This window comes from Anser brachyrhynchus (genome assembly GCF_964034855.1).
Source record: "Anser brachyrhynchus genome assembly, chromosome: 28".
In the NCBI taxonomy this organism is placed as follows: domain Eukaryota; kingdom Metazoa; phylum Chordata; class Aves; order Anseriformes; family Anatidae; genus Anser; species Anser brachyrhynchus.
The window spans coordinates 2,072,987-2,100,724 of record NC_137721.1 but is presented as its reverse complement, the minus strand read 5'-3'; the positions used below and the strand labels follow the sequence as shown (position 1 = coordinate 2,100,724).

The 27,738-nt window shown below is 67.8% G+C and overlaps 3 protein-coding genes across 9 annotated transcripts; 2 read left to right on the top strand and 1 right to left on the bottom strand.

Moving 5' to 3' along the window:
* Positions 1 to 1,926: 1,926 nt before the first annotated feature.
* BCAN (brevican) lies at positions 1,927 to 15,907 on the top strand. Of its 5 annotated transcripts, XM_080570121.1 has the most exons (15): positions 2,072 to 2,297; positions 6,734 to 6,826; positions 6,936 to 7,328; positions 7,516 to 7,690; positions 7,802 to 7,929; positions 8,665 to 8,958; positions 10,028 to 10,471; positions 10,996 to 11,169; positions 11,350 to 11,826; positions 13,614 to 13,721; positions 13,884 to 14,042; positions 14,745 to 14,827; positions 15,119 to 15,263; positions 15,432 to 15,614; positions 15,721 to 15,907. In XM_080570121.1, exons 2-15 carry the CDS (start codon positions 6,742 to 6,744, stop codon positions 15,744 to 15,746), a joined length of 2,874 nt encoding a protein of 957 aa, XP_080426247.1. In that variant the 5' UTR covers positions 2,072 to 2,297; positions 6,734 to 6,741; the 3' UTR covers positions 15,747 to 15,907. The 5 variants fall into 5 exon arrangements, with proteins under 5 accessions (XP_080426246.1, XP_080426248.1, XP_080426249.1 ...); XM_080570120.1 differs by having other exon boundaries at positions 1,927 to 2,297; positions 10,996 to 11,826; XM_080570124.1 differs by lacking the exon at positions 8,665 to 8,958.
* Positions 15,908 to 16,689: 782 nt separating this feature from the next.
* On the bottom strand, positions 16,690 to 19,219 carry HAPLN2 (hyaluronan and proteoglycan link protein 2). Its single transcript, XM_080570155.1, has 6 exons — positions 19,102 to 19,219; positions 18,780 to 19,000; positions 18,251 to 18,601; positions 17,966 to 18,082; positions 17,611 to 17,796; positions 16,690 to 17,509 (listed from the first exon to the last, which is right to left on the bottom strand). The coding sequence occupies exons 2-6, from the start codon at positions 18,982 to 18,984 to the stop codon at positions 17,226 to 17,228; spliced, it is 1,143 nt and encodes a 380-aa protein (XP_080426281.1). The 5' UTR covers positions 18,985 to 19,000; positions 19,102 to 19,219; the 3' UTR covers positions 16,690 to 17,225.
* A 1,644-nt stretch (positions 19,220 to 20,863) lies between these two features.
* Positions 20,864 to 27,030, top strand: RHBG (Rh family B glycoprotein; the record flags this gene model as incomplete). 3 transcript variants are annotated; one of them, XM_080570157.1, is made up of 10 exons in its annotated part: positions 20,864 to 21,047; positions 22,200 to 22,386; positions 22,880 to 23,030; positions 23,140 to 23,287; positions 23,574 to 23,740; positions 23,927 to 24,064; positions 24,216 to 24,349; positions 24,461 to 24,582; positions 24,749 to 24,810; positions 26,513 to 27,030. In XM_080570157.1, the coding sequence occupies 10 exons, from the start codon at positions 20,864 to 20,866 to the stop codon at positions 26,576 to 26,578; spliced, it is 1,359 nt and encodes a 452-aa protein (XP_080426283.1). In that variant the 3' UTR covers positions 26,579 to 27,030. The 3 variants fall into 3 exon arrangements, with proteins under 3 accessions (XP_080426283.1, XP_080426282.1, XP_080426284.1); XM_080570156.1 differs by having other exon boundaries at positions 24,749 to 24,822; XM_080570158.1 differs by lacking the exon at positions 24,749 to 24,810.
* Between the last annotated feature and the right edge of the window lie 708 nt (positions 27,031 to 27,738).

Here is a 27,738-nt window from a genome sequence, read left to right as displayed (position 1 = left end):
GGGTCCGCGTTGCCCCTTCCCCTGTGGGGTCAGGGGTCACCGGGGATGGGGATGTCCCGGTGTCCCTACAGGGCAATCCCGGGGTGGGGATGTCCGCGTGTCCCCGAGGATGCTCAGGGCCAGGAGCTGCTGCTTGGGATGGGGACATCGGTGTCCCTGGGGGGTGCTCGGGGTCGGGAGCCTCCAGTGTGGGGACATCCGCGTGTCCCTGGGGGGTGCTCGGGGTCGGGATGCCCCCAGGAGGGGAACATCCACGTCCCCGGGCGATGCTTGGGGTTGGGATTTGGCCCAGACAGGGACACCCATGTCCCTGAGAGGTGCTCCGGGTTGGGCCCCCCCAGGACGGGGATGTCCCTCCCTCTGCGGGGTGCTTGGGGGTGGCAGCGGAGGTCAGTCGGGGGGGCAGGAAGTTTTTGGGGGGGCCACAACCCCCTGGCCCCCAGCAGCGCGTGCTGTCACAGGGCTCAGCGGGGGTGCCAGCGGGCTTGGCACGGGGTGCTGCTACGTGGCTTCGAGCAGGGCCCCAGCAGCAGCAGCAGGAGGAGGAGGAGGAGGAGGAGGAGGAAGAGAAGGAAGCACAGCTGGGCACGAGGACACTTGCAGCCTCACCACGAAGGGGACGCAGCTGGGGACCACCGGTGTCCGGGGACACTTTTTGGATGGGGTCCCCACGGGGCCTCCGGTGCTGGGACAAAGGGAAGGGCTGGGAGGGCCCTGACGCCTCCTGTGGGGCTGCGGCAGGGGACGGGGATTCTCTGATGTCTGATAGGGGTTGTGCCCCGTAGCGTCTTGCCACTGACCGCTCTCCCTTCCAGGCACCGGCTGTCCCCGGGGCTGTCCCCTCTCACCAGGACACCCCGGGGACGGCGCGGTGGCCCCGGGGCGCAGCGTGGCGGAGCCGCTTTGCCGAGCTGGCGGGGAACATTTGTTCCCAATTAGGACGGGTAAGGCTCCTCGCTGAGCAGGCGCTTCACCTTTCCCCCCATCCCCGAGCGTTTGGCCACAAAGTCCCGGGCGCAGGATGTGAGCTCATGGCCGCGCCGGGAGCGAGCGGCCGAGGATCCGCTGGGGGGGCCCGGCTTCACCCCTGCCCACTGGGACATCCGTCCCCTGTGTCCGTCCCCATGTCCGTCCCCACGTCCGCCCCCCGTGCCCATCCCGCTATCCGTCCCAGCCCCGTGCCACCACGCCGCGCGCATCGCCCGCCGGCCGTGCCGCTAACGAGACCTTCTCCGCCGCTCCTAATTATTTCCCAGGGCGACGGATGATTAATTCTGCTCAGGAGCTGCGGCTTTCTGCAAACTCACCCGAGCAATTATCCGGCAGGCGCCGCGCCGGCCCCCCCGGGGTTGGAGGATGCCGCACGCCAGAGAAAGTTTTGAGTGAGATCTGGTTAAAAAAAAAAGCTCCGTCGTGGAGCTCGGCTCTGTGGGGGGGGGCAGACCCCAATCCCGGCTGCACCCAGGGCCCCGAATCCAGCCCAGCCCCATCCTGCTCCGCGGGGAGGATCCGGGGCTTGGCGTGCTTAAAGCACCCCCCCGGGGAGCAATCTGTGAGCCGCCAGACCTTGAGACGCGTTCATTATCCCAGCCCCGTTGAGATGTCCCTCTTCTCCTATCCCATGGCTGCAGGTGGGGAAACTGAGGCACGGCGCGTGCCGGGACGCCGCTCTTTTGGGGCTGGTGGAGCCCCCGGACCCCCCCGGCCCCACACTGTGCCTCCAGCACACGGGGCTGGCACGGGGTGGGGGGGGGTTTGCATGACAAAGCCCCAGCAACCGGGACCCCTGCCCTCAGCCCCCACCCCAATCCGGCTGAAAATGCCAAATATTGGGGTAGGCACCACAAAAAACCGAGGGGCTGCGGTGGGGAGGTTGGGGGGGGGGGCGGGGTTGGGGTGCCCCTTGCATCCATGGGGTTAACCAACGTGTCCGCCCGGAGGCATCCACCCGCCCGCCGCACGGGTCCCGTGCTGGCTTTGCCAGGAGGGAGGGAAGGGGAGGGACGAGGCGCCTGCCAGCACGGTAATATATTTTTTTTTTTCCTTACTTAGGGGAAGGAATAAAATATAAAAGGAGGAGGGGAAAGAGGAGGAAGAGGAAAAAAAAAAAAAAGAAGAGCCGCGGCCACGGCCACGCGCGCACACAGAGGGCTCCTCTCTTCTCGCTGCCCGCACTTATGCCCGGTGCGGCTCGCTCCCAGCCCCGCTGCCAACCTGCTGCCGAGCGCTGCCCCGGAGAAGCCGCAGCTCAGCCCCGTGCCGGACCCCCGGAGCCCCCCCCGAGCGCAGCGAGCAAGGTGGGAGACGGGCAAGTCGCGCGCTCGGGGAGCCGGCCGGCGCGGCTGCCGTACTTGCGCTATTACTTGCGATTTCTCTTCTCACCTCCGCGCTGGAAGGAAAACGAGGGGGGGGGGCCGGGGGGTTCAGCTCGCCCCGCTCCAGGGGGGTGGAGGGTTTTGGGGCTGACCCCCCCCCCCGGCAGGGATGCTCCGGCCGGTCCCCGCTTTGTCCTTGGCAGCGTGCGTGCGCTCCGCAAGTTCTATTTCGGCGGCTCTGCAGAGCTCGGGAGGGCTCCTGCGAGGAGAGACGGAGAAGAGGCTTCGGGCGGGGAGATGCCGGGGAGGGGGGGGGGCCGGGGGCTCGCAGCCCCCGAGCGCCCCGTTTTGGGGTCCCCTCCCCACGCGGCCCCTGGAGCCTCTGCACGGGTCCTCGTGCCGAGGAGGCTGCGGTCGGGGCAGCGCCAGGGAGGGAAACTGAGGCACGGAGCTGGGCAGGGGCCCGGCCGCATCCCCCCGGGGGTGCAGGGGACAAAGTTGCCCCCCGGGGAGAGCCCGGGGCTCGGGGCGGCTGCAGCACCGCAGGGGTTTTCCTTTTTTTCTCGTAGCTCTGCCGGTGTCCCAGAGGGGACAGGAGGGGCCGGGGGAAGACGGGAAATATTTTGCAGCATTTTTATGGATTTTCCCCGCTGAGCAGCCCCGGAGCGTGCACGCGGAGCACCCAGGGCTGGGGGATTTTCCTGCAAGCCCCTTCCCCAGGCTGGGCGGTTTGTCCCCGGGGGGAGGGCGCTGCCCTTGAGCATCCCCCAGCCGGGGGGTGGGGGGGGGGCAGAGCTCCCCTTGCCCCCATCCCACCGAGCTCTCGATGCTCCCTGGCTGAGAAAAGCCCCGGCAAAACCCAGAACCTGTTGCTTCTCCCCCTGGAGGGGCTGCTGCCCCCTCTGGGCAGGTCCTCGCCCACCTCCTGCGCCACGGCGCGAGGGTGCTCGGGGCATTTTGGGGCTGTTCTGCAGGGACTGGGTTTAACTGGGCAAACTGGGAGCCTGGCTCCTTCCTCGGGGTGCCGTGATCTTGTGCTTCGAGGGAGCATCTCCAGGCGAGGGTGCTGAGGGGGCCGGGCGGCACCGCCGGAATCTGGGGCACCCCCCGCTGCTCCTGCCCCGCTTCGTGCCTCAGTTTCCCCGCTGGAGCCCCGCAGCGGCGGGGGGGGGGCACAAAACCTCCACGTGCGTGCCCGGGGGGGGTCCCTCGGGGGGCTGCCCACCCGGCTCCACCTCGGGAGCCTTCCTGAGCATCAGTGGCACGTCCCGACCCTACAACAAGGAGCCCCTTTTTCCCCACGCAGACTGGGGGGGGGGGGGGGCGAGCGGCTCCGCCAGCCGGAGGGACCCCCCCCCTTTCCTCCCCACCTGCTTCCTGCCTTGTAGGCTCTGCCAGCGGCCGCTGCCAAGAGGCCGCCGGGCGCTTCCCGCAGCACCCCCTGCGCAGAATGCGACCCTGCCACCCCATCCCACACAGGGGGGGCTCGGCGCTGGGAGACACCCCCCCCCCCCCCCCAAGGCCCCGAGCAGGGCGCAGCAGGCGGTGCAGGGTGCGGGAGCGCTTTGCAGCAAGGGGTATGGGGGGGGGACCGGGACGGGGGAGGCTGGGCACGTGCGCGGGGCCGTCGGGGCGCCCGCAGCCCGGTGCCGGTGGGGACATCGGGGCAGGCTGGAGCGGGGCCAGGCTCTGCCCGCGGCTGCTGACTCATTCTGCAGCTGAGCATCCCTGGAAAGCCGCTGCTCCGCGGCGCTGCCTCGCTGCGGGCTGCCAGGGCACCTTGGGAGCGGGGACGCATCCGGCACGTGCGGGGACGCGGGGGGGGACAAAGCCCCCAGAGGGGTGGCGACGGGGAGGGGAAGGGCCTCGGCTGCGGGGTGCCCGCTCGCAGCAGCTCCCGTGCTTCGCCGCGGCCGAAAGCGGGGCTGGGCTCGGGGGAGAGAGGAAAAGAAAGATCGCTCCCGTCCCGAAGGAGGCCGCGGCTCCATTTTCCGCCCGGTTTCCCACGGAATCGGAGGGCGGCCGGCGGCGCCGTCTGTGCGCACGCGAGCGTCTCGTCGCCGTCCCCCAGCCCCTGGCTGTCACCGCGGGGCCGGGATCTCGGAGGTGCCCGAGTCCTGCTCCCTGCCCGCCGAGCGTGTTGGCCACCGTCCCCTGGTCCTGCTCCCAGCCTTTCCCCTCCTGACGTGTGGCCTAAAAAATTTTTCCGTTTGTGGCAAAAAAAAAAAAAAAAAAGATTCAAACCCCAAACCTCAGACGGTGACGCCTGAGAGTCTCCTGCCATCACGGGACCCTGTGGGCAGGATGAGGCCAGGTTTAATCCCCCCGCAGCCCCGGCCCCTCGGGCACACGCCGTCCCAGCCGTAGAAGGGGAGCAGATGCCCGGTGTCCCCAGCTCGCTGCCTTCCTGCAGACTTTTTATCCCTTGAATTTCCTCCCTGGGGCTTCGTGGGCTGCTCCGGCCGCCGCTCACGCCACCGCGGCGCCTTGGGAACGGGGAGAAAAGGAGCCCGCGACAAAAGCCTGCCTCGCTCCGCCGCGCTGGGGGACGGCGGCCAGCCCCCGCGCTGGAGCCCGGCCACCGTCACCGGGCAGGGGGGAATGGTCCCTCGCTCCGGAGCCGTGGGGCTGAATTCAAATGATCCGGCCAAAGCCGAAAAAGCCCCTGGCTTGGCTCTGGCAGTGCCGGCCAGGTTCTGGGGGAGGTCGTGCTGGGGAAGGGGTGCTAGGGACTGGACGTGCATGGTGCAGGGTGCTAGGGGCTGTACGTGCATGGTGCAGGGTGCTAGGGGCTGTACGTGCATGGTGCATGGTGCTAGGGGCTGGATGTGCATGGTGCAGGGTGCTAGGGGCTGTGTTTTCATGGGGCATGGTGCTAGGGGCTGTACGTGCATGGTGCATGGTGCTAGGGGCTGGATGTGCATGGTGCAGGGTGCTAGGGGCTGGATGTGCATGGTGCATAGTGCTAGGGGCTGAATGTGCATGGGGCATGGTTCTAGGGGCTGTACGTGCATGGTGCATAGTGCTAGGGGCTGAATGTGCATGGGGCATGGTTCTAGGGGCTGTACGTGCATGGTGCACAGTGCTAGGGGCTGGATGTGCATGGTGTAGGGTGCTAGGGGCTGTGTGTTCATGGGGCACGGTGCTAGGGGCTGTGCACACATGGTGCATGGTGCTAGGGGCTGGATGTGCATGGTGCATGGTGCTAAGGGCTATATATGCATGGTGCATGGTGCTAGGCTGTCTGTCCTTGCCACTTGGGCTGTATTCACACACAATTCCCGATGCATCGGCCCCATGGGAACCCCGGGAGCAAGGTTTGCAGAGGGATGTGGGCAGCGAGGACATCCTCCCGTCAGCCTGGCTCTGGCAGCCGGCGACCTGGGCCAGAGCTCACCACGGCGGTGCCAAATCCCCTTCAGCGGCTGCCAAAATCGATTCAGCACAAAGAGCTCGTAAATTACAAAGCTGCTCCGAGGCTCAGGGGCGCTGTGCTCCCGTCCCGGGGCGGCACCGTTACGGGGAGCCGAGGAAACCACCGAGCCCCGACATGCCTCTGCAGCGGGGTGCAGGGATAACGGGGCCGTGCCCTCCTCCTGCAGGGCCAGGCACCGCTCAGGGGCCTCTCTGCATCCTCTCCGCACAGCTGCGAGGTGCCACGGGTGGCCGGAGCCCCTCGGTGACGTCCCCGGCGTCCCCGGGGCTGCTTCTCGGGGCTGGCGACGGCCGCGCTAGCTGCGGGGCTCTCCTTTCAGAGCCGCTCCCCAGCCAGTGGGGGAGAGCCCTTTGTGCCAGGCAGCCTTGAGAGAGGCCCGGGACATAATGGCTGCTTTGCTCGGCCCCGCTTTTCCCAGCCTGAGCGCGGGGAACCTCTGCCGTGAGCTGAATGGCAAAGAGAAGCCCTCCTGCTCCGTCCCTCCCCCTCCGCCCCGCGCTTTTGTGCGCCCTCGGCATCCCCCGGCAGCTCTCCGACCAAAGCCCGCTCCCACACGTGCACAAGTGCATGTGCAAACACGCGTGTGCACCCATGGGCGTGCACGCACACGCATGCAGTGAGGCACACTGATGTGCGGGCACGCCGAAAAGCCCCCCTTGCACACGTGTGCACATGCGCTCGCCGCCCGCTCCGGGGCTCGGCGGCTCGTTCCTTCGGCCCTGCTCGACACCAGCTATTAAAATCCCGCCGGAGGTTTCTAACTGCGGTGCCTCCGGCCGCGCAGCCTGGCTCTGGCATCGCCTCCTGCCTGGCTGCGCTCAGACTTTCTGTGCCGCCGGGGCCAGGCTGGGCTCTGCCGTCCCCAGGGGACCCGGGGTCTGCGGGCCGAGGTCTCGCCCTCACCCCCATGCTCAGGGAACGGATGTTTTAATTCTCCTTTCCACTTTAAGCACCGCTGCCGGGTTTTGCCTCCCCCTCGCAGGGCACAGGATGGCCTCAGCCCTCCCGCTGCTGCTGCTCTGCGCCTTTGCCCCCGCGGCGGTCCCGGAGGTGCTTGGCCCCGGAGATGGCACAGGTAACGGCGTCACCGCACCTTGCACTTGCCCCTGCCCCACAGCCGGGCTCCGGGGGGGGGGTTTCCACGCGCCGGCCCCACTCACGTCTCCTCTCCTCTCCCCTCCCAGATGACCTCAAGGCGCTGCAGGTCTCCATCCCGCGGCACCCGGCCCTGGACGCCGTGCTGGCGGGGGACGTCACCATCCCCTGCCTCATCACCTACCTCGGGCCCCTGCCCACCGCCGGCACGGCCGGGCGCAGGGCGGTGCTGGGCGCCCCCCGGGTCAAGTGGACCTTCATCTCCGAGGGCAGGGAGGTGGAGATCTTGGTAGCGCGGGGGGACAGGGTGAAGGTGAGCGAGGACTATCGCCTCCGCGCCTCCCTGCCCATCTTCCACCAGCGGTACACCAACGCCTCCCTGCTGCTCACCGAGCTGCGCCCCAACGACTCGGGGATTTACCGCTGCGACGTGCAGCACGGCATCGAGGACGGCCACGACATCCTCGACCTCAGAGTCAAAGGTACCTCGGGGAGAAGCGGTGGTTTTGGGGGCTGGGGGCACAGACATCCACACCTCGGCTCCCATTTCTCGGCTCTTCGCGGTGGGGCTCAGCAAACCCCTCCTGCACCCGCGCGCGGGTGCACCCACGTGGGTGGGAGGCCGCTGCGAAGCCCCTCGCCCACCCCGTGCCTCCCTCCCTCCCCCAGGGGTTGTATTTCACTACCGCGAGGGCTCCATGCGCTACGCCTACACCTTCGCCGAGGCGCAGGAGGCTTGCGCCAGGATCGGCGCCCGCATCGCCACCCCCGAGCAGCTGTACGCCGCCTACCTGGGCGGCTACGAGCAGTGCGATGCCGGCTGGATCGCCGACCAGACCGTCAGGTGGGCACCCCCGGCACACGTTTGGCACCCGTGGCACGTGTTTGGCACCCACTGGGGCCCCCTGCGCCCCCCCCGCCATCGCCAACCCCCCACTTTCCTCTCGTGCCCCAGGTACCCCATCCACACGCCCCGCGAGGCTTGTTACGGAGACATGAACGGCTTCCCCGGGGTGAGGAACTACGGGGTGGTGGACCCGGAGGACATGTACGACGTGTACTGCTACGCCGAGGACCTGCCAGGTGCCCACAAACCCTGCGCCCTTCCCATCCCTGCTTTTGCGGCCGTGCACTAACCCGGCCCCATAACCCCCCCCCCCCATCCCACAACCCGACGGGCACCAGCGCACGGGGCCAAGAACTCGGAGGAATTTCCCCAAGCTGTAGGCGCTGCTCATGTCTCCAAAGCCTCTCCGAGACTTTGGGCGCTCCGGTGTGTGCAGGAGCTGGGTGCTGCTGCGCTGCTCCCAAAGCAGGAGCATTTCTGGGGTGGTTTTGCCTCACTCAGCTCCTGGCAGGGGTGCTGGGCTCTCCCCTGCGGCTTGCAGGTCGTCTGAGAAATGTGCCACGTGTGTATTGCTCCGTGCAGGGCAAGGATTTGCTCCTCTGCGGTCCTTTTTAGAGGTGCCTCAATGACTGTAGCAAAGCACTGATGCTTCGCACGGCCAGGGGACTGCTGGTGACCCGGGGCTGTCCCCCTGTGCCACGTGCCCGCTGCGGAGCTGCTCGTGCGTGCACGGAAGCTGCTGCCAGGTGGAAGCAGCAGCCCCCGCGTCGGTCACGTTGTGGTTTTGGGAAGCTTTGGGTCCGCAGCGGGCTTCAGGCAAAGTGCAGGCGGCTCGGGAAAGCAGAGCAGGACACTCAGCAAGGACAGACCGTGCCCCCCCCCCCAGATCCAGCCCTCGCAGCGTGGCAGCCCCGGTTGCGCCCCCGTTCCCGAGCCCTCTCCTGACGCCCTCCTCCTTCCTCTCTTGGCAGGGGAGATCTTTTTGGAGACGGCCCCAGACAAGTTCACGCTGGAGGAGGCGGAGGCGCGCTGCCGGGCGCGGGGCGCGGTGCTGGCGAGCCCGGGGCAGCTCTACGCCGCCTGGAGCGCGGGGCTGGACGCCTGCAGCCCTGGCTGGCTGGCCGACGGCAGTGTCCGCTACCCCATCGTCACCCCGCGGGAGCGCTGCGGCGGGGCGCTGCCCGGCGTCAAAACCATCTTCCTCTTCCGCAACCAGACGGGGTTCCCCGATGCCCAGAGCAGATACGATGCGTACTGCTTCCGAGGTAACCGGGGCACCCCTGGGGCGCAGGGCAGGGACTCGGGGTGCAACCTTGCATGGGGACCCCCCCGTGCGCTCGCCGTGCCGCCGCGTCGCGATGGAGCAGGGCTGTCGGCACCGCCTCAGTAGTGCATGACGACCCAGAACAGGGATGCCCTGCATGAGCTCGGTTTTGCACGCCGGTGCATTGGGATAGGGAGGGGTAACCTGCATGGTCTCAACGCTGCATGCATCGTGACGCAGGACGGGCGCTCTGCATGGTCCTAATAGCGCATCGGGACAGAGCGGGGCTGGCCTGAATGCTGCGTGCCGCTATATCGCGATAGAGCAGGGATGTCCCTGTGGCGCCGTCCTTCTGCACGAGCTCAGGGCCGGCTCCGGGGGGCAGCGGCTCTCCCAGGTCGGTGCCGCCAGCCCCGGCCTTGGCGCTGAGGGGGCTGCGTGGGCACGGTTTGGCCCCACACGGCTGCTGGGGGCATTTCGGGGCTCCCTGTGGGCTGCGGGGCACAGCCTGCCCGGGTTGCAGGGCACACACATCGCAGCCGTGGGTAGGGAATGAGACCGGTGGGTAGCGGCCGTGAGCTCAGCCGGGGTGCTGAGGGCACCCTGCGCACCGGGGGACGTCTGCGGTGCCCCAGGAGGGGATGAGCAAGGACAGGGATAACAGGCAGAGGGACCAACCACCCTCCTGCTGAACCTTCCCCATCCCGTCTCCCTGAGAGTCCCCTCAGGGCCATGGGGGCTGGCGGGATGGGACCCCAGCGCTCTCTCCTGGATCAACCGGCTGCCACATGCCTCAGTGCCTCAGTTTCCCCCTCAGCAGGGAATCCCACTGCCTCCGAGGCTGGGGCTAGGCAGGATGGACCCGTCCCACAGCGCCGCGACGCCGTCCCCGTAACCCACTAACTCCCGGGAGCTGCCAGCTCGGTCAGGGCAAGGGGGGCCTGATCCTGCCCTTTGCGGAGGGGCTCGGGGCTCGAGGAGCAGCGGGTCCCCGAGCGGGTGCCAGGTTGTCCCCAGCTGCCGCGGGGCCAGGACAAGGCAGTAATACCCCACTTTCTTTCTGCCCACAGAAGGGACAAACTCTATCCCTGAGGCCGCAGGAAAATACGGAGCCAGAGAGCCCGAGGGCCTCCAGGAGATTGTTACAGTGGCAGAAAAGCTGGAGGAGCTGCAGCTGCCCAAAGCGCAAGTGGAGATTGAGTCGCGAGGGGCTATTTACGCCGTCCCTTTCTTTAAGGACGTGGCTGACGCTGAGCTGGAAAAGCCGAGCCTGTCCCCCGAAGACGCCCCGGGGCCGGGGGCCTGGCACCCCCCGCTAGCTACCTCCGTGTCCTCAGCTCGAGGACGTCACCCAACCTCTGCCACCCCTTCCCCCATGGCCCCGGCCGTCCCCGAGGCAGGCGTCCCGCTTAGCTGTGGTGCAAAACCGGGGAGCCCGTCCCCTGCAGACGAGGAAGGGGCAACAGGGACGGGTGGAAAGTGCGCAGAGGCCGGGCGAGAGCCGTCCCGCACGGGTAGGTGGAGCGGCCGCTGCAGCGCTCAGGGCTGGGGCGCCGAGAGGAGCCGCAGGGATGCAGGCGCAGAGCTCGCCCGAGGAGCTCGGGGGTGGCCGAGCCGCCTCTGTCCCTTCTGCACCCCACGCAGGGCGCACCCACGGCCGGGCTGGCTCGGCGCAGCGGTGCCAGGCGATGTCTCCGGCGCGCACGTCGCTGGCTCGGGGATGTTGCTCCATCCCTCCCGCGGCCGGGGCAGCGCGGTGCGTTGGGCAGGGTCGGCACCGGAGGGTGCTTTAGCCATGCCAAGAGCCCGAGGAGGGAAAGGAGGTGGCGAGGGGCTGAGCACGACCCTGTTGCGGTGCAGCACGAGATGGCCGAGCCGGAGCGTGCCGCCGGTTCGGAGGGGGAAGCATCCTGGAGCCCTGGGGCTGTTTCTGCCTCCCTGAGCATCTTTGTGCCGGTGTCTCCCTCCCAGCCCTGCGCGCTGAAGCACCCGGTGTGGGTGCAGGCGTCTCACCCCAATTCTGCCTTGCCCTTTGCAGGGGAAGAGGGAGCAGCGCTGGAGCGGCCGCTGGGCTCCGCACCGGGCAGGGACCCCGGGAACACCGCAGCAGAGAGCCCGGGAGGATGGCGAGACCCCGGCCAGCCCACGGAGCCAGACACGGTGGGAGCAGAGGGACCCTCTGACGCCCCGTCCCCGGCGGTGGCCACAGCAGGTGACACAGAGCCACCCGACGGGCAGCCCCGGCCCCCCGGCCCCGCCGCCCCCTCGAGCCTCCCCAGCCGCCCGTGGGAAGCCGTGGGGCGGCCGGCCCTCACCAGAAGCCCCGGGCCACCCGGGCACAGGGACAGCGGGGTGACACCTCCGACCGGTGCCGCTTCTGCCGCCTCGACAGATAGCCAAGAGCCAGCCCCCGGGCCGCACGGCCGCGGGTCCGGTGGGACGAGCAGCCCCGTCCCTGCTGCGGGGGCTGCCGAGGACGCCGAGCTGTCCGGAGACGTGGCCGAAAGCCCCCGGGGGGCGTCCCCGCTGCCCCCCTCACAGCTGCAGGAGGACGGCGAGGAGCAGTCGGGGGCCCTGTGGCTCCCCTCGCCCACAGCCCCAGCGGAAGGGGGCATGGTCCCCGTGGCGGGGGCGACGGTGGTCACCCCGTGGCACACCGAGGTGCCCGGCGGCAGCGACGCAGCGGCCACTGGACACGAGGCTGTGCCGCAAACCCCGGGCACTGGAACACCCGCTGCGTCTTCGGAAGAAGAGGAGGAGAAGAAGGAAAAGGAAGAGGAGAAGGAAGAGGAGGAGGAAGAGGAAGAGCGACCCGTGCCCTCTGTCGCAACCGTGGAGGGTTTCCTTGCAGCCGTTCCCGGAGAACCAGGTGGGACCCTCGGGGATGGCCTCACCTCTCCCCGTGCTGGTGTCCCCGGGGTGTCTCCGGCAGGGACCCCGCTGGGGGACCCAGCCCCCAGCACGGCCGCCCCCCTGCCCGCCCTCCCCACGGAGCGCGCCAGCCTCGGGGCGGGGGCGAGCTCGGCCGGGGACCCCCGGCACCGCGCAGCCCTCGCGCTGGGGGCAGCGCTGCTGGCTGTGCGCTGGCACTAGACAACAGCAACGCCTTTCCTTCACGCTGTGCTTCCCTCTGTCCGTCTGTCTGTCCGTCTCTTTCCTCTCTCTTTCTCTCTCTCCTCCTCTCTTCGGCTGGGTAAGGGAAGGTTAAAGGTCCGGAGAAGCGCATATTTGTCAAACAAATTGGTCTGAGCTATGCATGCACTTAATTCTCTTCTACTTCTGTGAAGTGTTTTAATGACTGTTTCCATGAAAAAAAAATATATATCAAAAGAAGGCCCCAAACCCTCCTCTGACTAACAGTGGTACTAATAAAGGGAATTAAAAGCTTTCTAGAACACGCACCTTGGCTAGCTCTTCCCTTCGTCCTCGCGCCTGCTGCCTCGCTCGCGTTCCCCACTGACGAACTAATCCCCCCGGCCCTGCACCCCCGGCCCTGGACGAGGGCTTTTGGGGGCTGAGCATGATGTGAGCCGGGCGGCTTCCTGTCCCCTATGCCCTGGGGGGAGGGACACCCACGTCCTCGTGCCAGGGAGCACCCCCAAAGTGCACGCAGCCAAGCGCCCCAAAGCGCTGCAGGGTTTTAGGGGGTTGTGGGGTGCACGGGGGCAGTCCCAAGCCCCCTGGGGGCTGAGGTGGGACCCCCACGCCGCGGGAGGCCGGTGGATGCATGAGCTGTGACCTCAACCCAAATCACCCCGGTCCCCAACTCCGGGATGCTCCCAGCTCCGCGATCAGGCGCTGCCCCGCGTCCCAGGCGGGGTCCCCGGCTGTGCCCCCCGCACAGACGATGCTCTGCAGGGAGTGCCCGGGTCCTGCAGGACCCCCGCACCTTGCAGGACGGCTGCATTTGTCCTGGCAAGGAGAGAGGCACTCAGAGAGAGCCGGACGTGCTCGAGCCTTAAATAGCTCATTCTTCGCCCCGCTGCGCTCCACTGGAGCTGATCCGCGTGTCCCCAGCACCACGGGGCTGGCACGGAGGGGATGGTAGCAACAGCAGTCGGGGGGTGTCAAGGACTTTTGCTCCCCGCCCTGCTGGAGCCCTTAATCATGCTCTTGAACCGGGGACGGGTTAATGACCGCGTGCCTTAATGACCGGAACGAGCTGGTGCCAGCCAGGGAAGGGCTTTGCGGGCTGGGGCTGGCGCCGGGCGAGTTCTCAGCCCCGGCCAGGCTGAAGGTGAGAGCGGCGGGGCTGGGGGACAGGCACGAGGCTCGCCTCGCCCCCAGGCTGAGGACGTGCGGCCAGGACGTGCCCAAGGGCTTGTCCTTTTTATGTCCCCTCCAAAAGAGCCATCGCGGCGCCGCTCCGACAGCACGAGCTGTCCCCATCCGAGGGCTTGGCACGGCGGCGAGCCTGCCGGTGCGAAGGATGCGCCCAGCTCCCGGATTTGCGCTCCTGGGGGACATCAGAGCCCCAAACCCGGCCAGATGCAAGGGCTCCGGGCACGCCACCGTGCCCCAGACTTTGTGCACGTGGTGGCCAAATCCCGCACCCCGTCGCTGTGGGGTCTGCCCTCCTGCAGCGAGGAGGGGGCCGCGGCGATGCCGGGCGCTACCGAAGCGCCGGCGCTGAGCGGGGCCGCCCGTGCCTTGCAGGTGGCTGCGTCCCCAACCCCTGCCTCAACGGAGGGACCTGCACCGAGGACGGCGCCCGCCTCGCCTGCCTCTGCCTGCCCGGCTACGGAGGGAGCAGCTGTGAGAGACGTGAGTCCCGCGGGGCCAACACCATGCCGACCCTGCACGGCAGCCCCGGAGACAGAAGTGTGGGGATTTGGGGTATTTTTTGGGGGGGTTGCTCTCGGGCTGGGCTCCGTGGTGCTGATCCTGTCCTCTCTCCCCCCCCTCTTGCTCCCCACCGTGGTTCAGCGCTGAAGAGGTGCAGCCCCGGCTGGGAGAGCTTCCAGGGAGCCTGCTACAAGCACTTCTCCACCCGGAGGAGCTGGGAGGACGCGGAGACGCAGTGCAGGCACTACGGGGGGCACCTGGCCACCATCCTGACCCCCGAGGAGCAGGACTTCATCAACGGTACGTGGGGCCGGCCCAGCCCCTGCGGACCGTGGGAGCCGCAGGCAGGGGCACACCGTCACCCCCACCCCGCTGCGTTTAAGGTCTGAAAGCTGAGCCAAAAAGTGGCCGAGCTCCTCTCCCCCGGCTGTGCTGTACAGGGACAGGGGGCAGTTGGGACAGGAGGGACAGAGGGACAGAGGGACAGAGGGACAGAGGGACAGAGGGACAGAGGGACATGGGACACAGGGGACAGCAGGGACAGCAGGGACGGAGGGACAGAGGGACAGGAGGGACAGAGGGACAGAGGGACAGAGGGACAGAGGGACAGAGAGACAGAGGGACAGAGGGACAGAGGGACATGGGACACGGGACAGTTGGGACAGGAGGGACAGAGGGACAGCAGGGACAGCAGGGACAGCGGGGACAGAGGGACAGAGGGACAGGAGGGACAGAGGGACAGGAGGGACAGAGGGACAGAGGGACAGCAGGGACAGAGGGAACCAGGGCTCACTGCCCAGGAGGAGCAGCCGGGGACAGCAAAGCCACCAGGGACAGGAGGGGACACCGGGGCTCTGCTGCCCTCTCCCGGCGACCCCCCCCCACCCTCCCGGCCTCGCCCGAGCCCCCCCCCCACCCCCCAGATGCAGCCTCCAGCCCTTGAGCCCTGTTTTGGGGGTGCTGGGGGCCGGCTGTGCCCCCCAAGCCCCCCCGTGCCCCCAGACCAGTACCGGGAGTACCAGTGGATCGGCTTGAACGACCGGACCATCGAGGGGGATTTCCAGTGGTCCGACGGGAGCCCCTTGGTAAGTCGGGCTGCTGGCCCTCGCTCCCGTCCCCCCCGGGGACGAGAAGCCCCCCCCCGGGCACCTCCTTGTCCTTCTCCATCCTTTGGGACCGATCCCGCGGCGTGAGTCAGAGCCGGGCTTTGAAGCCGCTGCCAAAACCGCGGCGGCGCCGAGCATCGCGCCACACCTTGGGCACAGCAGCCCCGGGGTGTCGGGGTCCCGGGGCCGGCAGCACGGGGATGGGGCCCCGTGTCACCCCAAAAAAAGCGGTCCCCAGCCCCCGTCCCTTCCTGTCGCCCCCCCCTTCAGCTCTACGAGAACTGGCACCCCGGGCAGCCCGACAGCTACTTTCTCTCCGGGGAGAACTGCGTGGTCATCGTGTGGCACGACGGGGGGCAGTGGAGCGACGTCCCCTGCAACTACCACCTCTCCTACACCTGCAAAATGGGGCTGGGTAAGCCGTGCCCCCCCCCCCGCCCCGCCCCGGCCCCAAAACGGGGAGAGGAGAGGGTCTGGGGGCACCCTCCGCTTGCTTGGGGTTTACGCTGGGAACCTGGAGGGTGGCACTGGGGGGGTCCGTCTGGCACAGGGGTGCCCACCCTTGCCCCTCCCGTGCCTGCAGTGCAGTGTGGGCCCCCCCCCGCCGTCAGCAATGCCCACGCCTTCGGCAAAGCCAAGCCGCGCTACGAGGTCGGCTCCACCGCCCGCTACCAGTGCCGCCGCGGCTTCGCACCGCGCCGCTCGCCCGTCATCCGCTGCCGCGAGGACGGGACGTGGGAGCAGCCCCAGCTCTCCTGCCGCCCTGGTGAGCGTGGTGGGGGGGGCTACGACCCCCTCCCCCTGCATCGCACCCCAGCCTCTCGCCCTTCACCTGGGGATTTTTCTTCTGTTTCCCCCCCCTTCCTCTCCAGGCCTGGCTCAGCACCCCGGCGACTGAGCGGGTCCCCGAGGCAGGAGGCTCCCCGGTGGATGGGGACGGCACCGGGACGCCAGCGCGGGCACCGGCGGGGCGAGGAGCCTGCCCTGTGGGTGCCCGCCCTCTGCTTGTTTTATATCTGTACAAAGAAACCCCGATAACTAAAGATCCCCTGAAAAGGAGTCAGCAGCGACCCGCGTGGCGTCTCACCTCGCACGAGGGCTGTTGGGGTCCTGGAGTGACCACAGAGCCAAAATTGGGGGGGATCCTGGGGCGGGGGGGGTCACAGCTTGGAGGTGGCAGCGTCATCTCCAGCCTCTTGCTCCCACCTTTGCCCTGTGGGTCCTCGCCCTGTGACAGCAGGACGGGGACACCGAGGCGGTGTCCTGGACACAGCCACGCTGCTGGGAGCGGGCGCACGTCGCCCAAGCCCCCTCGGTGCTGCTGTGGGATTAAAGCAGATAAATGGGTGGCACAGAGCCGTGCCTCGGCCCTTCGGGGCAGCCGAGAGGCAGGGGTACCCAGCCCTGAAATTGGGAACGTGGGGTGCACACCAGTGCTGCTGGCACAGCGACGTCCCACGGCCACGGAAACGGGGAGGCGCAGCCCAAAGTGTCCCCAAATCCCGGTGGCCGCAGGGACCCGGCAAGGTTTGGGTTGGGAAGCTGCTGCTGGCGGGTGTGCAGGAGGCAGGGGGCACCTCGCAGGGCTGGGGCCACCCGTGTCTCCCCACGCTGCTATCTCCAGCGCCAGTGCTTTTTATAACTGTCCCCGGCTGTGTCACCAACCCAGAAACCCCCCCAGTGCGGTGCCAGGGACACCGATAACACCAGGACACCCCGAGGGGGGGGTCCCTATAAGCTGTCCCCTGCTCGAAACAAGAAGTCCTTGGCAGATCCCCATCGCTGAGAGCCCAGGAGGTCCCAGGGGCAGAGGGCACATGAGGGCACAGCTTCGTCATGCAGCTTTACCGTCGCTTTATTAATTAAGAAAGCGAAACTCCATTAGTCACGCTCGTTAATGCCCAGCTCTCCAGCACGCCTGCACTGGCCAGTCCTCGCGGCTGCGGGGAGCGAGAATGGGGCGAGGGAAACACCGGGGGTGGGGGGATCGGGGGGTATTGGAGCCCCCTTTCCTGGGCTGGTAATGGGACCGGCTTCTCCAGCAAGCCCCCAGTGCCCAGCGAGCCCTGGAGCAGCTGGGATGGGGGGAGCAGCTCCACCAGGGGATGCAAGAGCCACCTGAATTCAGCCCCATCACTCCGTCAGGGGATGCATGGCTCCACCAGAGGATGCACAAACCACCTGAATTCAGCCCCACCGCTCCCCCAGAGGATGCACAAACCATCAGAGGATGCACGAGCCACCCCAATTCAGCCCCACCGCTCCCCCAGAGGATGCACGAGCCATCCAACACCACCCCGAGACCCCCAGCCCCACCTCGAGCTCCCCACCTGGGTGCCGAGGGCCGGCGCCGTCCCCTGGGCTTGGCCCACCTCTCCTACACCCCTGCGAAGCAGTAGGTGCCGTAGGTCCGCTGCTCCTTGCTGGGGAAGCCGAAGCTCCGCACGCCGGGCTCGGGCAGCCCCCCGCAGCGCTGCCGGGGGGCGGTGATGGGGTACCGCACGCTGCCGTCCGCCAGCCACCCCCCGTCGCAGCGATCCAGCCCGGAAAACTTCCAGGCGGCGTAGAGCTGCCCCACTTTGGCCATGGCAGCCCCGTGGTTGCGGCACGCCTGCCCGGCCTCCTTGAAGCTCAGGTGGCCCCGGATGAAGTAGACCTCACCTAGGGACACATGGGGACACGGAGGGTGAGCAGGCACCGGACCCAGGAGGGGCCCCCGGTGGGCTCCGTGCCCGGGGACGACGGGGGGGCGCCGGCGGCACCTTGCAGCGCCGAGGTGAAGCAGAAGGCGTCGAAGCGGTCCCGCTGCTTGTCCCTGGCCCCGTAGGTGCGGACGCCGGGCAGGAGGAGGCGGCCGCCGCACGGCTCGCGGGAGTTGATGATGGGGTAGTGCACGGTGCCGTCGAGGACCCAGCCCGCGTTGCACCAGTCCAAGCCCTCTGTCCAGGCTGCGGGGCGAGCGGAGGGAGGACAAAATGAGGGACGGGGCTGTGCTGCCCCCGGGGACTTCAGCGTCACCGCTGCCATGCAGCTCTTCCCTCCTCCGCGGCCCAGCAGGGCGTGTTTCGGGGGCAGGAAAGGGTTTTTTTGGGTCCCCCCGCAGCAGCAGGGCGGTACCTTTGTAGAGCTGCTGGTAGGTGGCCAGCCGGGCGTCCTGCTGCTCGCACGCACGCTTGGCCTCGTGGTAGTTGAACCTGTAGCGCCCGTTGCTGGGCTGGTAGGGGAAGACGACGCCTGGGGAGGACAGGGACAGGGATGGAGGGGACGGAGATGCTCTCCCCGAGGGGGTTTTGGCTCATTCCCCCCCGAGAACCTGGTGCTGAGGAGCAAGGGGCATTGCAAGGGGGGGCACGGCGGGGACCCGCGGCCTCCTCTCCCCGCCGGGAGGCAGCCGAGGCTCACCCTCGAGGTGCAGCGTGAGCGAGACGCTCTCGTCCTCCAGCCCGTTGACCAGCTGGCAGCGGTAGCGCCCCTCGTCCTCCAAGGCCACGTCCGTGATGGTGAGCGAGGCGTCGTAGCGGTGGCTGTGCCGCAGGCGCACCCGGGGGCTGAGGGGCCCGTAGTTCTTGTGGTACAGCCCGTTGGTGATGATGATGACGCTCTCCCCGTAGTTGGCCGGCTCCACCTTGCTCCACTTCACCCGGTAGTTGCGGGGCAGGGCGCGCAGGACGCAGGGCAGCGTGGCGGTGGCACCGCGCTGCGTGTGCACCGCGCCGTGCAGGGGCTCCAGCAGGTACTGCAGGCGCGGGGCGGCTGCGGGGAGCCGGGCACCGGCTCAGAGCACCTCAGCGGCCCCAGACATCTCCCCACCGCCCTCATCAGCACCCCCAGCTGGCTTCCAGCACCCATCCTGGCTCAGCGCAGCTCAGCCCCCAGCACCGTTCCCAAGCAGCAGTTCCCTGTGCCCCCCGTCCCCGTCCCCGCTCCGTACCCGGGCTCCCCGTGGGCCGCTGGAAGATGCTGGAGGCTGGGGACGCTGCCAGGAGCCAGAGGGAGCTGAGCAGGAGAAGCCGGAGCATCTTTGGAGCTGGGGGCAGGAGGGTGCCCGGGGGGAGTGATGGGCTCAGGGACGTGCAGCGGGACGGCCCCCGGCCTTGCTGGGGACCAGAGGACGCGGTGGGGACATCCGCAGCCATCACCTCAATGCTTGCCCTGCGAAGGGGACATCTCCACGTGGGATGCGCGCAGCACTGAGCCGGGCAGGATCGGACCCCCCCAATGCCACCCCGCCCTCGGTCCCTGCCACCTCTTACCGTCCCCAGGGGAGCTGCTGTGGCCATCCACCCCCTCCAGCACCCAGGGCCCACGTCCCAGCTCCGTCACAGCCGCCCCGACATGGCACCGAGGGCTCTGGGAAGCTCAAACCTGCGCCGTGGTGCTGCCGGGAAGAGGGGACGCAGGGGTACAAGGGTGGCCTCGGGTGCTCCCAGCTGGCCCCTGCCCTCCCCGTGGGCCAGCGCTGCTGTCACCGTCACCGTCACCGTCCGTGGGCTGGCAGCGTCCCGGCAGCCCCGCGGCCCCGCGGCCCCTTCGTGCCTGCTCCCATGGCTGCGCCCTCGCTCCCTGCCCCGTCCCCGTCTCTTCCAGCTTTCTTCTCTCTTTTTTCTATTTTTTTTTTTTTTTCCCCAAACACCTCCCCGAGGAACGCACGGGGAGGAGGAAGCACAATTTCCCATTGTGAGCATCTTTCTCTTTATTGTTCTGCTGGGCAAAAACACAGCGCTCCCGGCTAACAAGCGTGCTTTTATTCGCAGGCCACAGAGCCGGGGAATTCAGGGGAAAATGTCAGCACCACGCAGGGCTCCGCAACCCCTGGTGCGGGCAGAGACCCCCTGGGCACCAGTTCCCCCCATGGGGACGCTGCTCCTTGCCACACAGATTAAATTCCTGCCCCCCACATCGAGTTCCCAGCTCACCGATGCCATCCTGCGGGGCTCCTGTGTGTGTGGGGGGTCCCTCCTGCCACCCCCCCGGCCTCACCCAAAGCCACCCGAGAGGCTCCCCTGCTGTCACCTTGGGGCCGGGAACAAAGCAGGGGCGCACAATGGGGCTGTGTGCTGGGCCCCCCCTTATCAGCTCCCCCCCCCCCCCGGGTCCATCTCCAGGGGAGGACGAAGCTCGTGGCCAACGAAGCGCGAGACAAGCGGCCGTCTGTCCCCGGAGGACACAGCGCTCCCGGCCTCGCATGGCGCATAAAATAACCCTCCTGGGGGGGATCAGCACCGCGTGCCCCCTCCCTAGCTCGCTGTAACCCCCTCAGAGCTGCCCGCATGAGCAGCCCCCCACGTCCCCCCCCTGCAGCTCAAGCCATTCAGTGGTTGTTACGAGCCAAAGTGGGGACAGAAAAGCGCAAAGAAAGGCAAAAACAACGCGGGACAGCCCGGCACGCTCCTCTCCGGGCTGCTGTGGGCTCTGTGCCATGCGCGTGGCTGCCAAAACAGACCCTAAAACCCCCCCCAGCAGCACCTGGCTGAGGTCTGGGGCTGGCTGCTTCTTCCCAGAGCCGCGGCACCACGAAGGGGCTGTGCCAGTGCTCGCATTTTCCCAGCAGCTGCGCCCAGCGGCCCTGCCACGACCACAGCCCCAGCCCTGAGTCGTTCCCCGCGCGGGGACCCCGGCCCGGCTCTGGGTCCCCGAAGTCCCAGCTCGGCACGGCACGGAGTCACCACAGCCGCTTCCCAAACGCGGGCTGCAACGCGCTTGTTTGGCTCCTTTCTCTTCCTCTTCCTTTTTGGGGTTTGCACTCCGGGCGCACAACAAACACGTCCCGGCAGCGGCAGCCAACGGAAAGCCGAGCGAAGGAGAGCAAAGCAAACAAAACCCTCGCCTTCCAGCTGGCCCGGCTGGGAGGGGATCCCTCCTCCTTTGCCGACAGCAGCCTCCGGCCCCTCTCCTCGCCCTTGTTTGCCTCCTTCCTTCCGGGGCGCTGGCTGGAGCCGGTGGCCCCGCAGGCAGGGTTTGCAGGCAGCTGCCCGCACGCCGCCGGCCCGATCCGGGGTTCGCCGCCCCCCTGGCATGGCCGAGGGCACTGCTGCTGCCTCGAGGCTCCGGCTGGCCGGGCTGTGCTTCTTCCTCCAGCTCCTCACCATCATCCTCTTCGCCGCCTTTGTCCGGTACGGCCCCGAGAGCGGCCCCGGCCTCTGCTCCCCGCAGTCCAACTGCAGCCGGAGAGACCCCGAGCCCGGGTCGGGGTACCCCCGTGAGTACGCCATCCCCGAGGGGCGCAGGGGCCGGCTCTGCCCGTCCCCCTGGGTGCTGCTGGATGTCGCCGTGCTCGGCGCAGGCTCAGCTCCGAACCGGACCCTAAAGGGGAGCAGGGGGCACATGAGGCTCACCAGGGTGCCCCCCGGGGAGGGCCGGTGGTTGGGAGGAGCATGTGCTGCCCGGCACAAGTCCCCAGGTGAGCTGAGGATGGGCAAGCCCTCAGCACGGATGGCTGCTGTGGGACACACACACGTTGGCGGCCCCGATCGTGCCCCCATCCCCTGATGGGAAGCCCAGGAGCTGCTCCCAGCGCTTGGGGGGCTTCAAAACCACCCGCGGGGTTTGTAGCACCGAGGGAACTGTGCCAAGCCCCTGCCACAGGGTGTTTGTCTTTCCAGGGGCTGATCCTGACCGTACCCCTCAGCCATCACAGGGGGCTCAGCACCCTGCACAGACCCTTTGGGGCAGCGCCGGGGCCAGGCAGGTGATTCAAACTCACCCGGGACCAGCCCTTTGCCCCGGCGCGGGCGGCAGCCGGCAGGTTCGCCCGGTTTCGCCGCGTAACCGCACCCGGTGCTGAGTCACCTGTCCCTGTGGGGCAGGCACGGCACCGGGCCCCGAAGGACACATCCCCCAAGGGAGACATGGGTCCCCACTCCTGGGTTTTGCTGCCAGCTGTGGGGTGACGCCCCTGGGTGTTTGCGCTTCGGGTCCCCTCGTCCCCCTGATGTCTCCAGGGGCAGCAGGGGGGTCCCCAGCCGTGGCTGGCACCTCTGGCCACCTTCGTGCCCGTGTCACCCGCCCCAGGAAGCTTCCAGGCTGTGGGGCACCCCACATGGGGTTTGTGGAGGCTGCTATCTGCGTGGAGCTGACGCATGTGGGGTGAGCCGGAGCCGCAGGAGGCGCATGTCGGGCAGGGACAGGCGTACGCCCGTGGTCCCCTCCGGAAACCTCCAAGGGCGGTGACACATCCACCGTGGGTGCTGGGACACGTAGGCGGGGAAGGCTGAAGGCTCCAGCACCCCAAAACCTGTTTGAACCCTAAAAGGTGGCCAAGCAGGCTGGGCGAGCATCGCTGCCGCCCATGGAGAGGACCCTGTGCCTGCCCCCCATGTCCCAAACCCCCCCTTGTGCCTCTCCCCGCCAGGTTTCCGCGATGCCCACCTCCAGGCTCTCCTCGGTTTCGGGTTCCTGCTGGCCTTCCTCGGCCGCTACGGGCTGGGCAGCGTGGCCACCAGCCTCCTCGTCATGGCCTTCGCCGTGCAGTGGGCCCTCCTGGCCCAGGGGCTTTTCTACTTCTCCCTGAAGGGCAAAATTTACGTGGGTGCTCAGAGGTAAGGCAGGGAAGGGTGCTGCTGCCGGGAAGGTGCCGATCCCGGCTCCATCCCTTGCACGCTGGCTCCCTCCTCTGTAAAACTCACCGCTGTGCTACGGAGGATGGGGAGGCCAAGCAGGACCAGGCTTGCGAGCCGTCAGCCAGCTTTTAGGGGGCACGGTGGCCCTGCCTGCCCCAAGCCACGCCGTCCCCTTGGCACCAACGCTGCAAGAAGCCGGCCGCCCGCTCGGCCTGCAGGAGCAGCGGGATGCAGGGTGCAGGATTTGGGATGTACGGGTCGGGATGCAGGGTTCGGGATATAGGGGTCAGGACACAGGATCTGGGATGTAGGGGTCAGGATGCAGGATTTGGGATACAGGGGTTGGGATGCAGGATTTGGGATGTAGGGGTCGGGACGCAGGATTCAGGCTCACCTCCAGCCTTTCCTCCGGTGCCTGCACTCACAGCCAGCAGCGCCGGATCCCACCCCACGCCTTTCCTCTCCTTCCCAGCATGGTCAGTGCCGACTTCTGCACTGCCGCCGTCCTCATCTCATCCGGAGCCGTTCTGGGCAGGGTAAACCCCATCCAGATGCTGCTGATGACCCTGCTGGAGGTCCCCCTCTTCGCCTGCAACGAATTCATCCTGCTCAGCCTCATGGGGGTGAGTCGCCCCTCCAAAAACAAGGTGGCCGCGGGCCTCCTGTCATCACGACCTGCCTTATCCATCGGGACCGATCCTGTACCCCGTCCGTGTTTTCTGCACCCACCAGATAAGCGACAGTGGGGGCTCCCTGACCGTCCACACCTTCGGAGCTTATTTCGGCTTGATGGTTTCGCGAGCCCTGCGCCAGCCCCGTGCGGATGAGCAGGAGGAGCAGCAGGACGCGGGGCGCCAGCCCGATGTCTTCGCTGTGCTCGGTACGGAGCTCGAGCCCGGCAGCACCGGGGTCACGGGGACGGCGGTGGGAGGACTGGCACCGGAGCTAGGACGGGGCAACCGGAGGCCACCAAACCTCCGAGGACAGAGGACCTCCACCTCCCTAGGGATGGGGGGAAAAAGCTTTTTCTCCTGCCCAACGTGACCCTCCTACGCTGCCAAATGGGGCCTCGGTCCCTTTTTGCGTCCCCTGGCACTAGCGAGAAGAGTTATTCCTTGGAGGGAGCGTCCTCGGTGCCAAAACCTGCCTGGCCCCCTTCCCCGCAGGGACCCTCTACCTGTGGATCTTCTGGCCCAGCTTCGCCTCGGCCACCACGGCGCAGGACAGCGCCGAGCCCTGGGCAGTGCTGAACGTCTACTTCTCGCTGGCAGCGAGCACCCTGGCCGCCTTCGTCCTCTCGCCCATCCTCTACGAGGAGGGCACGCTGCAGGCGGTAGGTCCGCTCCTGAGCTGAACCCAAACCCCTGTCCCGTCCCGCGGGGCACATAAAGGGGCAAGGGGATGCTGTTAGGCTCCCTCGGCTTTGTTAAGACCCAGCTTGAGCCCTGCAGCAGCCCAAATCCCAGCCCAAAGGTGACGTTCTCCACGGGAACAGTGCCCTGACCGTGTCCTCCCCCAGGCCCAGATCCAGGATGCCGCCCTGGTCGGCGCGGCGGTGATGGGGATGGCCGGGGAGATGCTGCTCACCCCCTTCGGGGCCCTCGTGGCGGGGTTTCTGGCCAGCCACCTCTCCCTGCTGGGCTCCAGGTTCCTCTCGGTGAGTCCCCCCCTGACACCGAGGACGTGGGGATGTGGGGGACCCCCTCCGGGTGCGCTGGGGGGGCTGCATCAGCTCCAAAACGAGCAGCAGCCCGGCTTCCTTGGTGAGCATCCCCCCCCTCACCTCCTCTCCGTGCTCCCCCCCCCAGCCCATCCTGCGCTCCAGGCTGAAAATCCAGGACACGTGCGGGGTCCACAACGTCCACGGGCTGCCGGGGGTCCTGGGCACCTTGGTGGGGACGCTGCTGGCGGGGCTGGCCACCGCCGACGCTTACGGCGGCAGGTGAGAAGAGCCAGAATTTGGGAGGGGGGGGGGCTGCCCCACGACCCCCCGAGCTGGGGGGCTTCTCCAGCCACGAGCAGAGCCCCCCCCCCCCACCTTCCCCACCCTCAGGCTGGAGCGCGTGTTCCCGCTGGTGGCCCAGGGCAGCCGCACGGCCGGCGGCCAGGCGTGGTGGCAGCTCTGCGCCCTGCCCGTCACCCTGATCCTCGCCGCCCTCGGGGGCAGCCTCACGGGTGAGTTTCTCCTCCGGGAGCCCCTTCCCCGGGACCCCCCCCCCCCCACGCGTGTCCGCGGCCCTGCGGCCCCCCCGGGCAGCCGCTAGGTGGCAGGGGAAGGCCGGGGAGCGCGGCGGGACCCCCGCGCTCAGGGCGCCCCCGGCCGGCTCCGGCCGTCCCCAAGGTGCCCTCCTGGGAAGCAGGGTGCTGAGGTGGGCCCCGGAGAGCCCGGAGGCGGAGAGCAAGGTCCTGAGGGAGGTAAAGGGGGGGGTGGGGGGGTAAAAGTGGGTGTGGGGGGGGACGGGACCCTCCCTGGGGGTTTATTGGGGGGGAGCCTGGGGGTGTGTTGGGGTGGGAATCCTCCCTGTGAGTTTATTGGGGGGGACCCTGGGGGTTTATTGGGGTTAGGACCCTCCCTGGGGGTTTATTGGGGGGGAGCCTGGGGGTTTGTTGGGGTGGGGACCCTCCCTGGGGGTTTGTTGGGGTTGGGACCCTCCCTGGGGGTTTAGTGGGAGGGCACCCTGTGGGTTTTTGGGGTTGGGGACCCTCCCTGGGGGTTTATTGAGGGGGGACCCTGGGGGTTCATTGGGGTGGTAATCCTTCCTGGAGGTTTACTGGGGGGGACCCTGGGGGTGTGTTGGGGTTGGGACCCTCCCTGGGGGTTAACTGGGGGGGGACCCTGGGGGTTTGTTGGGGTGGGGACCCTCCCTGGGAGTTTAGTGGGGGGGATCCTGGGGTTTTATTGGGGTGCAGACCCTCTGTGTGGGTTTACTGGGGGGGACCCTGGGGATTTGTTGGGGTGGGGACCCTCCCTGGGGGTTTACTGGGGGGGGGACCCTGGGGGTTTGTTGGGGTGGGGACCCTCCCTGGGGGTTTAGTGGGGGGACCCTGGGGGTTTGTTGGGGTGCGGACCCTCCCTGGGGGTTTATTGGGGGGAGCCTATGGGGTGGGGACCCTCCCTGCGAGTTTACTGGGGGGGATCCTGTGGGTTTGTTGGGTTGGGGACCCTCCCTGGGGGTTTAGTGGGGGGGATCCTGGGGTTTTATTGGGGTGCGGACCCTCTGTGTGGGTTTAGTGGGGGGGACCCTGGGGATTTGTTGGGGTGGGGACCCTCCCTGGGGGTTTACTGGGGGGGGGACCCTGGGGGTTTGTTGGGGTGGGGACCCTCCCTACGGGTTTATTAGGGGGGATCCTGTGGGTTTGTTGGGGTGCGGACTCTCCCTAGGGGTTTACTGGGGGGGACCCTGTGGGTTTATTGGGGTTGGGACCCTCCCTGGGGGTTTATTGGAGAGAGGACTCCGTGGGATTATTGTGGGGGACCCTGGGGATTTATTGGGGTGGGGACCCTCCCTGGGTGTTTACTGGGGGGGACCCTTTGGGTTTATTGGCATGAGGACCTTCCCTGGAGGTTTACTGGGGGGGACCCTGTGGGTTTTTGGGGTGGGGACCCTCTGTGTGGGTTTACTGGGGGGGACCCTGCGGGTTTATTGGAGTGGGGACCCTCCCTGGGGGTTTATTGGGGGGAAGCCTATGGGTTTATTGGGGTTGGAACCCTCCCTGGGGGTTTATTGAGGGGATTCTGGGGGTTTATCGGTGTGGGGACCCTATGGGTTTATTGGGGTAGGGACCCTCCCTGAGGGTTTATTGGGGTGGGGACCCTGGGGGCTTATTGGCATGGGGACCTTCCTGTGGGGACCCTGTAGATTTATTGGTATGGGGTTCCTCCTTGTGGGTTTATTGGGGTGGGGACCCTCCATGGGGGTTTATTGGGGTAGGGACCCTCCCTGTTGGTTTATTTGGGAGCACCCTGGGAGCTTATTGGCGTGGGGACCCTCCGTGTGGGTTTATTGGGGTGGGGACCCTCCCTCTTCCCAGGGTGGGAAGCAGCTCCGTTAAAGGCCCCCCCCCCAAAATCCACATCCCTCTCCACATCTCCACATCGCTGCAGGTACCCGAGGACGGAGACGACCCTGGGGCGAGCGACGAGGAGCTGGGTGGCAGCACCCTCGCCTGATGGCCCCGACGCCACGGTGAGGTCCTGCAGCACCGGGCTCGACGCCTCCAGCAGCATCGCCAGCGCCGGGCGGTGCGGGCAGCCCCAAATCCCCGGCCCAGGCAGCCGGGCTCGTCCCCCCCGTGGGACCAGCACCCGGTCCCTAAGGCTGGGGAGCAGCGGGGTGCGTGGCGAGGAGATGCTGCAGCGGTTCGGGGGAGGAAGGCACGGCCCGGCTCGCTCCGGGGACGCGACACGGACCCAGACCTTGCTCAGCTTGGCGTGAGAGGTGTCGCTCCCGTGCCTCAGTTTCCCCGCCCGCTGCTCTCTGAGACGTGGGGGAGAGAGGAGAGCTACGGGGGGGCTCTTCTCCTTAGGGGAAGGGGTGTACCTAGGTAAAAGGCAAGCAGCAGCAGAGACTTTTTCGATGGACGCTTTTGAACACCACAATTAAAATACCTTTCCTTTCATAACTTCAGGGCTTCCCCGTGAATTCACGCATCGGCTTTGCTGGCGGATTTGCCTCCAGGTTTCTTTCCAGGGGGAAAGCAAGGCCCCCAGGTGCCCCCCCCCCCGCACCCTATACGGCGATGCTGTGGGGCCCCAGTCGGGCCCTGTGGGTTTTGTGCCTTGCTCTGATCCTCGCCCGCAAGGGGGGGGATCCTCCAGAGCTTCGCCACCAGAGGGTGCGATGGCCCCGGTGAGCCCAGGGTGACACCAGGGTCCCCAGCACGGAGGTGGCTCCTGCCTCCCCCTTCCCACCCCGCACCTCACACGGGGGCTGTGGCCGAGCAGAAGCCCCCCAGGCCAGGAAAGCGTCGCCCCTTTGAGCGAGGGATGCTCCCGCGGCCAAATCCTCATCCGATCCGGGGGCTCGTGGCGGGGGCCGTGGTGGCCGTGCCGGGGTCCCCCACAGGAGGGTGCCTGGGGGGGCCTCATCCTGCCGGCAGCTGCCAGAGGCTTTCACACCTCTGGTGCCAGACTCTGGCGCTCGCCAGGTGGGGCCCCCCGGTGCTGTCCCCTGGGGGGGGGGGGGGGGCAGCTCCATCCCACCCAGGGCTGGCACCCGGGTGGGGGGCAGCGGGAGGTGGGGTGACACCGGTGGGAGACGGGGCTCTGCGCCCTGCTGCCCACCCGACACGGCCACGTGCGGCACCGCCGCCTGTTAACTCCTGCTGCTC

Bases quoted from the DNA above. Each gene is read 5' to 3' on its own strand.
- BCAN (XM_080570120.1), top strand. From the start codon at position 6,742: ATGGCCTCAGCCCTCCCGCTGCTGCTGCTCTGCGCCTTTGCCCCCGCG. The intron at 13,722-13,883 runs GTGAGTCCCGCG...ACCGTGGTTCAG, and splicing joins AGGGAGCAGCTGTGAGAGAC to CGCTGAAGAGGTGCAGCCCC. The intron at 14,828-15,118 runs GTAAGTCGGGCT...CCCCCCCTTCAG, and splicing joins GGTCCGACGGGAGCCCCTTG to CTCTACGAGAACTGGCACCC.
- HAPLN2 (XM_080570155.1), bottom strand. From the start codon at position 18,984: ATGGCTGCGGATGTCCCCACCGCGTCCTCTGGTCCCCAGCAAGGCCGG. The intron at 17,797-17,965 runs GTACCGCCCTGC...CTCGCCCCGCAG, and splicing joins CTACCAGCAGCTCTACAAAG to CCTGGACAGAGGGCTTGGAC. The intron at 17,510-17,610 runs GTGCCGCCGGCG...ATGTGTCCCTAG, and splicing joins CTTCACCTCGGCGCTGCAAG to GTGAGGTCTACTTCATCCGG.